The sequence below is a fragment of the Triturus cristatus genome, chromosome 2_1 (genome assembly GCF_964204655.1).
Source record: "Triturus cristatus chromosome 2_1, aTriCri1.1, whole genome shotgun sequence".
Taxonomy (NCBI): domain Eukaryota; kingdom Metazoa; phylum Chordata; class Amphibia; order Caudata; family Salamandridae; genus Triturus; species Triturus cristatus.
Genome location: NC_140581.1, coordinates 82,625,282 through 82,641,861, shown reverse-complemented (window position 1 = coordinate 82,641,861; position 16,580 = coordinate 82,625,282). Strand labels below are relative to the sequence as shown.

Below are 16,580 nucleotides of genomic sequence, written 5' to 3'. Positions count from 1 at the left end.
CACAGGCACCGACGCAAGGAGATACCCTCATTTGCTTCGGGTCATGCCCCTATGCAAATGAAGGAACACACTCTGGTGATAGCGCTGGCACTATATGTGCACCAGCGCTATCTGTATTACAGAAAGGGCCGCACAAGCATCCATGGCCCCTTCTGTAATACCAAAGTGCCCCGGGGTTGTGCAAAGTGGGCGCTCATGCCGAGTGTGCCACCGGGGCACTTTCCATGATGTGGATTTATGAAGCCTCTCAGGGCCATGCAAGGTGGCCTTGTGTGACATCATAAATCTAATTTTGGGATTGCATCACTCTTGCACCATGTTGCGCGGTGCAAGAGCGACGCAACGCGGCTCATAAAATGCTCCTGGGTGACTATTCTTACGTACAGGGGATTTCTGAAGGGTAGGATGTGGCTGCCTATCCTTGTCGACGAGGCAGGCGACGGGATAGAGTCCATGTTTATGAGAATGGATGGTGCAGCATCTGTCAAGGCAAAAGATTACCTGAACAGGGAGGTTTGTAGCTCTTTCTGAGTCACTGATGGGTCATTTGATGCTGCAGGGTTAGGTCAGCATGGTCTATAGCTTTACACCGATTTCATTTGTTCTGCTTCCCTCATGATTGTTCTGTCTCGCCCTTGATGTTGAGTGAGGTTGGTACCATTCCATTTTAAGATGATCATATAATGCTAAGTTGTTGAGATAGATGGGGCATCTCTTTAAAAGGCCTTAAGGACGGTAGAATTGATTATAAATTTAATCAGCTGCTGGAATCCAGTGGAGTGCCTTCCGCGTGGCATTGACGTGATCCTGCTTCTGAAAATTGAAGCACAGCCTGGGCCACAATTCCGGGATCCCACGGCAAGTCCAGAATATGCTCCTTTGAAAGTCCAACATTCTCATGGGTGCAGTTTTCGAAATATTGACCCAGATACAGAGCTTGGAGGTTTAAGTGGTGATCCACTCCCTTTGCCAGAGCATAGGACCGGGGAAGAAGGTGACATTGGCACAAGTTGCGGCCGGCATGACTCCCGGGTCGGGGGTCAGGCAGGGTGGGTGGAATGGGTTTAATGTAAATAAAAAAAACGTACCTTTGCCACCTCAGCTCTTGGCTGGGTCACGTGTTTTCCTGCTGCTCTCCTAAACAGGAAGCAGCCACATGCAGCCCCCTTCCCTCCCCTAGGCCAATCACAATGCCGAAATGGCAGCGTTGTGACTGGTGGGGACAGCTCCCAGCCGAGCCCCTATGCAGAGGCCATTTTCTCTATGTTGGCTGCATGCGAAAAGACGAGTGTACATGACTGGTTTGGTCGTTCCCAGACTGCCGACCAAACAATCAGGGCCCACAGCATTGGGCTAGCCACTCCTCCCCGACCCGTCCACCCACCCGCCCGCCCCCAACCAGGCATATCCTTCTGCTTTCTCGCAGTGCGAGAAGCAGAAACATAAAATGGTATTTAAAATAGTGGGGCTACGCTCCTCTGCCCTAATGGAGGCACCGCCCCTGATTGGCACTTGGGGCTGAGATTGTTAACACAACACAGCACCGGTCTCTGTGTAGCCACTGATTGAAAAGTCAAGTCTTCCATCGGCACCGAAGTGAAGGTGGTTGTCAAAAATGTTAATGAACCATGGGAGATTATTCAACAGATTTTCATGATTTCCCACCAGGTCGTAATTTTCTAAATATAAATACCATCACAGTTGAAGATTTTAGACAAATATTGCCCATCAGTTATCGAGAAGTGTAAGGTTAACAGAGCCTCCATTCCAGAGGATGTCTAATGTGAGAACCTAAGAGCTCTTGTGCCAAAGGTGGGCTGATGACATGTAGAATCCTTCCAAACATTTTTTGGGATAGGCAATGTTGATGTCACATCACTACGTTTTGGGCCCTTGCCTGTCGCGGGTACTTGGGCCTCCCACACAAGTGAGGCACCATTTTTACCGGGAGACCCAGGGGAACGCTGGGAGGTGGGAAATTTGAGTGAGCCCGGTGATGCCACAACTTTCCCACACAAAAATGTGTGAAAAAAGTGTTTTTTTCAGCTAAAATTGAGGATTGCAGGGGATTCTGGGTAAGGAAACGTTAGGGGATCCACGCAAGCCATACCTCCCTGGAAGCCCCCGGGTGTCTAGTTTTCAGAAATGTATGGGTTTGGTAGGTTTCCCTAGATGGCCGCCGAGCACCGGGCAAAAAACCCAAGTGACCCCCCTTGCAAAACCAGGTGGTTTTGAGATAGGCAATTTTGATGTCACCTCACTACGTTTTGGGCCCTTGCCTGTCGCGGGTACTTGGGCCTCCCACACAAGTGAGGCCCCATTTTTACCGGGAGACCCAGGGGAACGCTGGGAGGTGGGAAATTTGAGTGAGCCCGGTGATGCCACAACTTTCCCACACAAAAATGTGTGAAAAAAATGATTTTTTCAGCTAAAATTGAGGTTTGCAGGGGATTCTGGGTGAGGAAACTTTGGGGGATCCACGCAAGCCATACCTCCCTGGAATCCCCGGGTGTCTAGTTTTCAGAAATGTGTGGGTTTGGTAGGTTTCCCTAGATGGCCGCCGAGCACCGGGCCAAAAACCCAGGTGACCCCCCTTGCAAAACCAGGTGGTTTTGAGATAGGCAATTTTGATGTCACCTCACTACATTTTGGGCCCTTGCCTGTCGCGGGTACTTGGGCCGCCCACACAAGTGAGGAACCGTTTTTACCGGGAGACCCAGGGGAACGCTGGGAGGTGGGAAATTTGAGTGAGCCCGGTGATGCCACAACTTTCCCACACAAAAATGTGTGAAAAAAGTGATTTTTTCAGCTAAAATTGAGGTTTGCAGGGGATTCTGGGTAAGGAAACGTTGGGGGATCCATGCAAGCCATACCTCCCTGGAAGCCCCCGGGTGTCTAGTTTTCGGAAATGTATGGGTTTGGTAGGTTTCCCTAGATGGCCGCCGAGCACCGGGCCAAAAACCCAGGTGACCCCCCTTGCAAAACCAGGTGGTTTTGAGATAGGCAATTTTGATGTCACCTCACTACGTTTTGGGCCCTTGCCTGTCGCGGGTACTTGAGCCTCCCACACAAGTGAGGCACCATTTTTACCGGGAGACCCAGGGGAACGCTGGGAGGTGGGAAATTTGAGATGGAGTTCAGTATGGATTGTGGTGGACAGGCCTTCAAGGTTAACCCACAATTGACACCACTAGGGTACACCTGCTTGTGCTTAGACATCAAGCCTTCTAAGGTCTAGTGGGGCCTTCTACGGTCTAGCATGGGAATGTGCTCCCTCAATACAGTGGTGTGGTGGACTGGTCATAAATGCGGAACCCGGTTCCCCAGTTCCAAATTCCACAGCTCTGGCCATAGTGCCACATCCCTACTGAACACCATACTTGCCCACTGAAACTCGCACTGCCTTCAGCTGTAACCTAATTGTGCCCGCTATAAACACTTGGATGTGGCTCAATTCAAATTATGCACTTGATAAGAGTAATATGCTGCCTAAAAAAAAACAAAGCAACCACTCATAGGAAATGCAAACCATGTGAAATGTAAGCAGAAACAACATGGTTACCTTAACGATCTCTCACTAACTATTCAGAAATCAGCGAGTGGTTTCACCTGAAAAGTTATGGACATGACTAGAGGGCCCTGAAGGGAACCGTTTCACTGTCCACTGCTTACATCCTTACAAAACGTAAGCAGTATGTTATAAAAAGACCACATCCATAAACACAGAGCCATGGTACACATTGTGTTTTCCAATCCACCCATCAACCAGGTATTGCAGTACCTCCAGGAATGGTACACTCTCCCAACCTGGAAACAACAATGCTCTTCAAAGAAAGACGAGAAAATGAAAGTAGCACTTCACTGGCAAACTCTGTAAAGTGATGCTGGTGTATTTGGATGTACAAAAAAAAACAATCTGGCCACTTTGCAACCCCTCTGTCTTGCTATTATTCTCATATAAGAAATTCTATTTCTCTACATGCTGCTGCACTTTGGATTTGAAAAAAAGAAGGGCATTTCTCAGCATTTTTGGATCCATTTCACAGGGAAGCAACTAGAAAGACGAGTGCTTTTCAAATTTGGATCCATTTTGCAGGGAAGCAACAACAGGCACACAGGAACGAAGCCGAGCCTCGTGGCATGCCTGGGCATACCAAAGTGCCCCCACCCTAACCCAAACCCACCGATGCAAAAATCATGCTGCTGCACTTTGGATTTGAAAAATTACAAAGAAGGGCATTTCTCTGCATTTTTGGATCCATTTCACAGGGAAGCAACTAGAAAGACGAGCGTTTTTCAAATTTGGATCCATTTCACAGGGAAGCAACAACAGGCACACAGAAACGAAGCCGAGCCTCGTGGCATGCCTGGGCATACCAAAGTGCCCCCACCCTAACCCAAACCCACCGATGCAAAAATCATGCTGCTGCACTTTGGATTTGAAAAATTACAAAGAAGGGCATTTCTCGGCATTTTTGGATCCATTTCACAGGGAAGCAACTAGAGAGATGAGCGTTTTTCAAATTTGAATCCATTTCACAGGGAAGCAACAACAGGCACACACGAACGAAGCCGAGCCTCTGGCATGCCTGGGCCTTCCATAGTGCCCCCACCCTAACCCAAACCCACCGATGCAAAAATCCCCCCTCCCCAGCCCCAAAACTCACCTTTACTCTCCGACACGCAGGAAGCAAATAGCTTCCTGCGCCACGGAGAGCAAACGGGAAACCTCCAATGACGTCAGCGCGGCTCGCGCGCTGACGTCATTGATGACGCGGGGGGGCGGGGGGAGGCAGGGGAAGGTCTTCCCCTGCCTTCCCAGTAAAAAAAAAAAAGATCGACCACTCACGGGGGGAGCGCCAGCGCTTCCCCCGTGGGTGGGTGCCATGACGAGCTGGTCTCGTCATGGGCACAGCGCGACTGTGCTCCATGACGAGTCCAGCTCGTCATGGGCACAGAAGGGGTTAAAATAAAGCTCAGTGTCTGACCTTTTGTTTATTCTCCAAAAATAAACCTCAGTTTTGTGAATTTGCATTTGGGAGAAGTGCCTATAGGCCCACCTTTTTCCCATGGCATGGAAAGCCTGCCGCCATTTTGAGGTTTTGTGGAAAGTGATCATGCCTTGTTGGCAGAAGCATTTTGACAAAATCTCCTCATTGACCAGGCAGGGATCTCAAAATTGGATGGATGCTTCCACCTTGCTAGCCGCTCGACAACCAGCCAGCCCGACTCAACTGAACATGAGTCTCACAGTCTAACCTATTGGCCAAGAACAACTCCTGGTCTAATGCTTTGTCTGGTTTACCATATTGTAAAAAGAAACAGTGCTTCACTTAGGCAATTAGTCAAATAAGCGAGAGACAACAAGGTCTAAATTCATCTTAAGACCAGAAAATGATTAGTCCACCAGGGCAAACATAGAGCAGGTGGATAAACGATGTTATAAAAATGAATGTATTCATTGCACGCTTATTGAAGCATTTCAAATCCTTTGGTAGTGTAAGATGAGATCCAGTGCTCACACAGTTTTTGTACAATACGGTTTAATACCCAAGATTCTCTGAAATTTGTGGGGTCTCCCTTCTTTTAAAATACTTGTCCTGTTTTCCATCCTGATGCAAACATTCCAACAGGACACTGTAGGAAAGGGCCTCTTTTGACATGGTTAGCCCCCACTTTTTGCCTGATGTCTGATGTAATTTCGAATTGTAAGTGCACTGGGTCCCTGCTGCCTGGATTCCCAGTGCCAGATCTCTTTTCCAAAAACGGTACTATGATTGGCACCATTTTAGTTACCTCTGTAAGTCCCTAATAACTGGTACCCCTGATATCTAGGGCACAGATACTGAAGAGGGTCTACTGGGGATGCAGAACTGATTGTGCCACCCCAGGGACTTCTCACCGAGGCTATGCACTCTGCCATTGCAGGCTGCGTGTCTTGGTGAACAAAAATCTACATGGCACACAGCCCTGTGTGCAATGCCTCCCATACACTCCAATGAGCAGATATGACCCTACAATGTCCAGTCCATTCTGAGATGCTGTAAGTGCACAGGGATACCAAAGGGGATGATGGACGGAGCGTTTGAGCAAATCAAACACTCACCCCCAGTCAACTGATCTGGGTTTAATCCATCATCATTCTTTAGCTCACACCACCACCCCAGTTTAGACATGGCCATATGCAAATCAGTCTGACCCTGTGCCTCATGGGAACAATCCAGCCCTAACTGCCAAGCCATGTCTTCCCTGAACCGATGGGGGACGTGGGTTCCGTGCTCACTACGCCACTGGAGTCAAGCTATCCTGGCTGAAGAGGGGTGAAACCCCGAAACCGGTCATAGGATGCTTGATTCCGTTCCAGGGAAGACATGGCTTGGCAGTTCGGGCTGGACTGTTCCCATGAGGCACAGAGTCAAGACTGATTTACATGTGGCCATGTCTGAACTAGGGTGGCATCGTGAGCAAAATAACGATGGATTAAACCCGAGACTGTGACTAGGGGTGAATGTTTTGCCAATGTGCAACATTCCGTCCATCATCTTGTGTGTTTTGCTGTTTGCCCTATGTGGGAAGGGTATGCCCATACGTGGGTCCCCTGCTCACTTCGCCACTGGAGTCAAGCTATCCTGGCTGAAGAGGGGTGAAACCCCGAAATCGGTCCAAGGATGCTTGATTCCGGTCCAGGGAAGACATGGCTTGGTAGTTCGGGCTGGACTGTTCCAATGAGGCACAGGGTCAAGACTGATTTGCATATGGCCATGTCTGAACTGGGGTGGCGTGGTAAGCAAAATAACGATGGATTAAACCCAGATCTGTGACTGGGGGTGAATATTTTGCCAATGTGCAACATTCCGTCCATCATCTTGTGTGTAAGTGCACAGGGACACCATAAAATGTAGCTGTGCTGGACACTTGTCGACAATAGTTTCCTAGCTCTATGATGGCTTCACTGATTTCTAAGGTGCTTCGTACCAAACATCTTGTCTTAATAAATCCTCACTGATGCCAGTGTTGGGTTTATTAATACAGTCACACAGGAGACCCTTTTAGAGGATCCCCTGAAAACCTACCTAGCACTGTTGTGGTTCCTGCTTTGTTTTTTCCAGCCTGTCACTGACAGACATGTTTCCGACCTCATGGGGTGAGAGCCAGCGCTCTCAGAGGACAGAGACAAAGCCTGCTCTGGGCATAGGTGCTTCACACCTCCTCAAGGACAGGATGGCCTTCCTGGGCAAGAAGCTTCAAAGGCAATGCTTTGTTTGAAATCCATCCCAGGATCCTCCAGATAGTGGGGGAGGCCGGGTCCCCTTTCCTGTTCGAGTTTTGGAGAGAGGAAAGGCAGGAATATTTGCTAGATTAGGAGGAGGATCCCCTCTAAGCCTAAACCACCCCTAGGGTAGGGCATGCGAGGTTAACCTCGCTCCTGAAATTCCACCATCTTGGAATGATGAGAAAACCTCCTATCAAGACTAGGGCAGTGCCTCTCCCCACAGTAAGTGGTCACTAGAGGGTGTAGACACCCTAAAGATAAGTAGCCCATACACCCCTAAATTCAGTACTTAGGTGGCACCCCGAGACCTGAACATCGGATTCAATGGACAAGCGAAGACTAGGACAAAGAAGACCAGCTGCTTGAGAACAGAAGCCCTGCTGCAGAAGAAAAAGGTGCCAAACTCTGCCTGTTGCTCCCAGGACACGACGATCACTGATACTGGGCCGTCCTGAGAACTGAAAGGACTCCAAGAACCCTGGAGCACCTCCAGTCTTCAATAAATCACCATGAAGCTCCCTTGGAGTGAAGGTATCACTCCCCTCCACACTTCAGGTACCAATCCTGTGAAGCCCAGTTTGACGACTTGCTGCTCCCCGACAACCTCGATGCAGCACCAAAGCAAGAAATGGTACAGTAGCTCCGGAGGGTCAGATCTGCCGCACCACCGTGTTTGGAGGCACCAGGACATCCGGAGCCGCGGCGTGCCAATACCCAAGGTACCAGACCCCCAACACAAGCACCAAGAAGAAGAGTCCACTACAGACTTCCGAAGCACCAAAAGCAAGCACCCATTGAGGTACATCGAGACACCTGAGAATAACTTCCTCCGTGGCCCAGCTGTCTCGAGATCACCTCTCCAAGTTACATTTTCCTGTCCGCGAGGACCTCAAGATGCATGACACCCGGCTGACCTGTTTGCTCAGCACCCAGCCCCATCGGCCCTAGCACTGACCAACCAGCCCTGCTCCTGTGGTCCCCAAGCCCTCATGACTGCCTCCTTCTAAGGAGACCCACCGGACTTACCTGTAAGTCCTCCTGTGCAGTACTTTTTCAAGTGGCCCCCTTTGTCCAGCTTTCAAGACCACAGTAACTCTGCTCCCGGCCGATCGGGGATGCTCCCAAACTTCTCCTGCTAGAACTTTGGACCTGGTCCTGACATCAACCTAGAACTTGAAGGTGAACTTTGTGAAAGTATTGCCTGAATTTCTATGCTTGTAACTGCTTTTTCCCCATTGTTTCCAATGGTGCATAATTGCGCATAGAAGTGATATATTTATCGAACTTTGTTTTGTTTCTCCAAAAGTACTTACCTTAGAACTGTGTTTATGGTCTTAAAAATTATTTAAAAAACAATATTATTTTTTCAAGTTGGTCTGGGAATTATTCTTGAGTATGTGTCTGATTTATTGCCTCTGTGAGTACAACAAATGCTTAAGACTCCCCTCTGATAAGCCTACCTGCTCGCCCACACTGCCACAAAAAGAGAGTTAATATTATCTACTTTTACCTCTACCTGCCTTTTGGGGATTTCTCGCGCTCTCTACATAGTGTACTTCATTTTAGTTCACTGTACAGAGAGGCGGTTTTCTACAGACAGGCTCTATATAGCTCGTAAATGATCACGACACACGACATTCCTGAAGGTAGTACCCTCAGCTGATTGGTCAGTACCGTGCTAATCACAGATTCGGGCCCCTGAAGCAGGCCAATCAAGGCCTGATATGAATCAAGGAGTGCATTGTTCACACCGGCCGCTAAGACTGCACAGCAGCTCCCGTGACGTCACTCACTGGGAATAAAATCTAAAAGAGTATTTTTGATGGATACTTGTTATCTGATAGATTTATTCTGCTGTGTCCCCTTTTCAGATTGTAGAGCCTCTACTGGTATTCGCCTGCGGACATATCATCTCCAGCGGTGGTGCAGCATTGACGTTGCAGACCCTCATGCAAGCAAGGAAAGTTTGCCCCATAGTCAGAATTTGGCAGCCAAATAAAAGCATAATTGGAGTTTAGAGCGCCCCTCACACTCTTGGGCCTCGGTGCCACTGCTGCTGCTGCACCATTGGTAGTTAAGCCCCTGATCTCCTGGACTGGATACAGCATTACAGATGTGCCAGAGGGGCTTTACAAAAGGCGCATTTACCTTACTCCTGTGACAATTACTTGGGATAGATTCTCCAAAGCTCCCTTTATAATCGTTTATCTGAATTGTGCCTAGTTTAACAATGAATAAGTGAGAACTTCTGAAGGTGCAGTGTATTGTTTCTTTATTTGGTGAAATTCTCTCTCTACCTTCCCGGTAGAAGCAAGAGAAGGTACAGGGCTTGCCTCTGGAAGCCATACCATGTTCACGGGAATAACGCTAGAGGCCTTTAAGATCCCTGAATTGGAAGAGCTTACAGCCATAGCAAAAGGTATCAAATCCGGCTTCCCCCGGGATCCGGCCCAACCAGAAATAATAATGGAAGGCGCCAAGGAAATTATGCCATATATATCGGAGCTTATCTCTAGATCATTCCAAAATGGCACGGTCCCGACCAAATGGAAACAAGCCATTGCTAAGCCTCTTAAAAAAATAGCATCATTAGACCTAGCCATATTGGAAAACCTCCGCCCCATCTCACTACTGCCATTTGTGGCAAAAATTGCAGAGAAAGCAATAAATAAACAGTTGGTAGAACACAGACAGGAATGAACTACTCCATCCATCTCAATCGGGTTTCAGAAGGGCTCACTCCACTGAGTCAGCATTGCTTATGGCCTCGGAAACCATGAGAATGCATGCAGATGAGGGACAGACAGCCGCACTGATCCTCCTCGACCTCAGTGCGGCGTTTGATACCGTCTCTCATAAACTCCTCCTCCATAGGCTAGAGACGTGTGGTGTGAGGCATATGGCTCTAAGCTGGCTGACATCGTTTCTCTCCTCACACAGCTTCCAAGTCGCACAGAAAATGTACACATCGGAGATCATTCCCCTACCCCAAGGGGTACCACAAGGATCAATTCTAAGTCCCACTTTATTCAATATTTACGTGGGATCACTGGCTGAGAGCGTAGAGAAACACAAGGTGTCAATTGTATCTTATGCAGACGATACTCAACTCATTGTGCTGCTATCACAGAACAAGGACCAAGCGGCGGCACGTTTCTCTGACTGCCTAAAAGAGGTAGCCCATTGGATGTCCAATCACTGCCTCAAACTAAACGGTAATAAAACAGAGGTGCTGATTGTTGGTAAGACTCCATCAATCTGGTCTACCGCATGGTGGCCGGACTGTTTGGGCCAAATACCGACCCCTAAAACAGAAGTAAAAAATCTAGGGGTTTGGTTTGATTCCGAATTGACTTTTGAGAGCCAAATCCGTAAGGTGGCCGGGAAATGCTACTCTGCTATGAAAACTCTGCGAAAGGTCCTAGATCTCCTGCCTTCCAACGCCAGGAAAACCATCATACACTCAATAATAACCTCCCAACTGGACTATGGCAATGTATTATATCTGGGCACTACAAAAAGAGGTATAGCCAAATTACAGAAAGTACAGAATGCGGCGGCACGTTTAGTTCTCGGCCTGCCAAGAAGAACCAACACTAAAAAAAACTTGAATGCACTCCACTGGCTCCCAGTGGAAAAAAGAATCATGTTTAAGGCAATGTGCCACTGCCATCGCATCCTATTAAAAAAAGGCCCTAGCTACCTGTTACCCTTAATCACAAGATACATACCGGGACGTAGCCTGAGATCACTAGACAAGGACCTAGTGACGGTACCAAGAGTTGTCAGAGCGAGAATGGGGGAGCGCACCTTTAGGTACCGAACTGCAAAGTGTTGGAATAATCTCCCATTATAATTGAGAAGAGAGCCATGCGAAAGATTTCGCAAGCTACTAAAGACCTGGCTATTTGTACAACCATAGCTAGGATAGACTTGGCAATACACTCACATAGCAACCAGACTTGCAGGCAATCTACCACCCTCTCATGTGATTTCTTCAGCGTGGGGACACACCGTCGGTGTAACCAAGCGCTCTATAAATGTATAAAATAAATAAATAACATCCCAAGACCTTTTACAATTGTTTCTCTGTAAATGTTTTACCAATCTACCCTTTTCGTAGGGCCGGCTGTAGCGCTAGTGGCGCCTGGTGCAACAGCCTTTTTTAGCTCCCCCCCTCATGACCTCCTTTGCCATAAATTCCCTCACTAGCACTTGCCAATAGTGCCCGTCACCTCTCAATTTGCCCCTCTCTGACATATGTTTCATTTTTTTTAAGCTCATGAGCTTTACTCATAGTTCGCTCACACTCAGTTTTATGATCTGCATGTTACATGCTCTTTGCAGCAGGCACATTATCCCTCTGCACTACTTTATGATGGGCCAAAACTGCCACCCAACTAAGGGGGTCATTAGTATAGCAGGCGGGGGCGGTGGCGATCCGCCCGCTAAAAATCACCGCCCGCTTTCAAATTCCCCCGCCACATTACCATGGCGGGGGGGACCCCGGCGGACGGAAAGACCACCCGCAGGTTTTCTGCCGGTAGGCAATCCGCCCGATTGCCTATGGGGCAGAAAAGCATTTTATATGGTGGCGGTGTCTGGTAGACACTGCCATCCATATTACAATGCAGGTTGGCCACGGAAAGGCAGGCGGTTTTTGACATTGGGGGCCTGTAGCGGGCCCCCAGGAATTCTGGGGGGTGGGGGTTGGACATGGGGGGTACCTATGGTACCCCCCTGCAGTTCCATGCACAACATGGCAGGCACCGCGCAGTGCCTGCCATGTTGTGCATGGAAGTGCACGACATGCCTTCTTGGCATTGCGGCGGGCGGTGCTGAGAGCACCGCCCGCCGCAATGTCAGGAATGCCGGATGCACCCGCCAGTGTGGCAGGCGCTTCCTAATTTCACCTACGGGACCCCCGCACCAATGGCGGGCAGTCCCATTCCACGACAGGATGGCGGGTGGACAAAGTCTGCCCGCCATCCTAATGACCCTATAAATTACAACCTCTCATCAGCCGTAACATTAATCACCAGCGTTTTCTTGACATATTTATTGTTGCCTCACAACTGGTAGACGCACAAGGAAGTTCACGTGCATTTAAACCCATAAGGTATTTTTAAACACAGCACACCCATCAAATTCAGCGCCTTAAAGCCAGCCCTGCCTATTCGTTCATGTTTGTAGATACACTCCAAGGGTCTCCTTTTAAAATAAAAGCTACTTTTATATTAGGCAGACACTGGCCTCTTAAACACTCTGAACTATCATGTTGATGTGATTCTATTAGGTAAACGTATGCATTGCTTTTATATTTTGCAGCTGGTGGACATGTCCTACAACAAGAGTATGGAAATTGAATCGTCAACAAAGATTGACAGACAGAAGCTTGAAGACAGCCAGGCAGTCTCCACCGACTTCAAGCAAACGTCTCAGACCTTTGACCGTGGCCACCTAAGCCCAAGCCTGCATCACACCCTCCAGGCCAGCAAGACCTCCACATTCACCTTAACCAACATAGTGCCTCAACACAACAGGCTCAACCAGGGATCCTGGAGCGCGTATGAAGCTAAGACTATGACGAACAAGACCGCAGGTTGTGATGTGACTTACGCCTTGGTGGGCGCTATCTCGGGCAGCGAACACATATCCGAAGGGAGGGTCAACGTGCCCAGCCACATCTGGGCTGCAGCCTGCTGTATTCAGAGTGGTGGGCTGAAGGCCTGGGCTTCAATTGCAGAAAACAGTGCAAAAAATGAAGTGAAAGTTACTAGTGTAGGAGACTTAGAAAAAGAAATAAGCAAACTTCTGAACAGAAATGTCCATCTTTTCCATGAAGAATGTCCTCGGATGTCTGATTTCGACTCATTCATCCTCAAAGAGGACAAGAGGCCCAGTAGTGATGCACAGCCCTTAAGCTCTTATTTGAACATCATTCTTATTCTTGCAACCCTTACAGTTTCCCTCTCTTGAGTTAGGAGAGTAGGAGGCTCCTGCCAATAGCTGGACTGCCTTCATCAGTAATTAAGTTAAACAAAATATTAGGCTTCTGTGGGAGCCCAGCGCTGGTGATTGCCAGGTTTGCTTGACACCAAGGCAGCTTAGTCTTGGGTTCATCTCATTCCTCTTTCCTCATCCATCTACACTCCCAGCCTCTTGCAGATTCCTTTCCATCCCTGCTTTCTCCCTTAGTTCATCTTTTAATATCTTTCTCTTCTCTGCCATCTTTTTCCCTTCTCCGTCCTTCCCTGTTATGCTCTGCTCCGGTTCAAAGGCTGATGATAAAAAATAATTCCTGGTCCCTATAGATGAGTGACTGTGCCCCATACCTAACATCCTTCTTGAATCTGCGACTCTTTGCAGTTGTCAACATTCCCTCCCATACTGAAGGGTACATACTCGATTGTTTAATAAATGTGTATATGGGTCTTCTATAGCGCAAACCTAGCCAAAAGGCAGCAGAGTGTTTAAGAGCGTCAAAAACCAGCATAAAGTCAACGAGTGACCAGATATGTAGCTGGGTAGAGGAAGGTCGATGCAATATGTAGTGTTCTTCAAAGAGGCGAGTCTTCAACGCTGTCCCAAATTGGTGCAGCATTTAAGGTGGTCATGATCGATATCCGCACGCATGTTGTTCCAGATCCTGTGCATAGATGGAAAAGGCCTGCTCTCCTTAAATGCCGGTTGACTTTACCATTATGTCAGGCCTACTGCCTTCATCATAACTTTTCATTATAAGCCATCTGTCTTCTAACCTTTATCATTGACTTGCCACGACAATCAACCCAGACCTACGGATTGGTTTATAAGGCTTCCCACATGGCAACCATCAGCACACTGTGATAAAATGACAAACATATGCAAATGGAGCTGTCAAAACAATGTAAGATCCCTATAAATAGAACCCAATGGGCGTCACCATTGTGCAAATCATCTATCCCCATGTTTACTTCAGCTGGGTCACCAACACCAAGAGCTGCAAGATTCCATGCAACAAAACACCTGCCTACGGGCTTTAGTCCAGTGTAATTACAATCAACCTTTAAAAGCCTATTGCCTTTAACACGTTTTTCAATATAAGAGTATGTAAGGCCCACTTGCTATGTCATAAGGTTTCATTATACACAGGTCACACCTAAGGAATCTGAGATCACTTTTCCTAGTGAACCGAGAATGTCTCTAGCCTTTACCAATGGCTTCACACTACACACAACCCAGGCCACCTGAAGTGCGACTAAGCCGGCAACCATCAGGCACACATTTATATAATCACGAATATGTACAAAATTAAATTTGGCAAAACAATATGCAACCCCTCTCAATAAGGCCTAACAAGAATCTTCACAGTGAAATTCTACTCGCAGGGTTTGTCACAGTGTGTGGACTAACACCAAAAACCTTCTCTACTGTGTAAACTATGACATGACATGTAACAAAATACGGTTCTACAACCTGTAACATAATGTGATAGCGATCCGCTGTTAGAGGTCAATTGGCTTAGCCATATGTTTTTCGTAATAAATAAGCTAGGCCTACTGCCTTTGTAATCATTTTTCATAATAAACAGACAAGCCCAATCGCATTCGGCATAACATTTCCATGCACACCAATCAAGCCTATGGCTGGTATACTTGGCTTTTCGTCATAACCATCTCAGGCTTACCGTGCTGATCGTAAGCTTTTCTGCAAGGAAACCCTCAAGCATACAGTCAAAAAATTGCTAATGTATACACAATTACACCTGTTAAAGCCAAATACTGTCTCCCCTAACTAGGCCTTGGCGGTTAAGGAACTCCACAAAGTGACCCAAAAACTCTGCCACGCTACGTGGAGTTATGGAAGCTGAGGAGTGCGCTTGGTCATGCTGTTCATGTTGATTTTCAGCGCCGGGTGTTTCTCCTTTGCTGTAAAATCAGCGCAAACGACACAATTTGCAGTGCAAGAGGGCGCTGCCTCTTTTCTTGCCGCTCAAGTAGGTTTCCCACCTGAGCAGCAGCTTTCTCAACGTGAACGGGTTTCTCAACCTGATCGGTCACGACCGCCTGCATTAAGAAATATCGCCGGGAGGTGAATTTTCCTGGCTCATGCTTGCCAACTTTACATTGGCATGCTCAAGAGAGAAAAAACTCTGCTTTGTGTTTCGGAACTCTGCGTGCCCAGCGGAGCCCAAGCCCACTCCTAACAGGGTTAAGACATGGATTCTGACAAAGCAAATCTTCTATACACATGGTCTTTCAAAGGGCCTAACTACTGCCAACACCCTTGCCTACTAAGGCAAGAGATGAGATCCCGTGTAACAAAAAACCTATCTGTAGGCTTTAATTCAGAGTAATAACAATCCACCCTTAAATGTCCATTGGCTTTAATATATGCTGTTCACAATCAATATGTCAGGCCTACTGATTCGATTGGAACGTTTCATAATAAAACAATCCTGCATATAACTTTTATCGTTGGCCTGTCACCATAACCAACTCAAACCCATTGTATAGACCATTGTCACTCTCTAAGTCTCTCACTCACTTTCCTGATGACCCACTCACTTTCGCAGATACTCACTCTCTCAATCAGTCACTCTCTTAGTCATTCATTCACTCTCACTTTGTCTTTCCCAGCCACTCCCTCTGTCACTCATTTTCACAGTCACTGGCTCTTTTGATCATTTTACTCCTAATCACTCATTCTCATACTCTTTCATTCACTCACATTCACACTCACTGTCATCCACTTTCAGCCACTCGCTCTCAGCCACTCACTCTCAGTGCCTTGCTCACTCACTCTTGCAATTACTCTGTCTTACACTTAGGGGCTTATTTATGAAAACTGTTGCATCGCTGTGTGAAAACAGCGATGCAACAGTTTTCAATGCGCCCTCCTTGCGACATGATGGGTGCGTCATATTTACTCTATGACACATCATGTCGCAAGGAATGACAGATACGTCAGTGTTACCGACTTATCTGTCGGTGCAAAACTGATGCATTGCTGGAGTTGTGTCGGAAGTGTGACGCAACTCCAGAAATTCAGGGGGGAGGGCTGTGAATATTGCATGGCGTCAGTCTTATGCCTGCTGTGAGGTAGGCGTAAGTTATTGACGCAATTGCGTCTTAGAAGTGGCGCCCTGAAATCTCATAGATTTCAATGCGCCACTTCTACGAGGCTTTTTGAGGGTGAACGCCCACCCTGCATACATTATACCTGGCGCAGGTATAATGTGTTGCAGGGGTTTAGAAAGTGACTCATCTGCCTAGATGCCTCACTTTGTAAATAGGGCGCAACATGGCATATTTTTTACACTGCC

General features: G+C 47.6%; 1 protein-coding gene across 1 annotated transcript in view; it reads left to right on the top strand.

The window, feature by feature from the left end:
• LOC146863791 (endonuclease domain-containing 1 protein-like) overlaps positions 1–16,009 on the top strand; it is a 32,291-nt gene extending 16,282 nt beyond the window's left edge. Inside the window, exon 3 of the mRNA XM_085640679.1 lies at positions 12,602–16,009. Within this exon, the coding sequence (XP_085496805.1) occupies positions 12,602–13,252 (651 nt within the window). The 3' untranslated portion in view covers positions 13,253–16,009. The remainder of the gene's footprint in view (positions 1–12,601) is intronic.
• Positions 16,010–16,580: the final 571 nt, after the last annotated feature.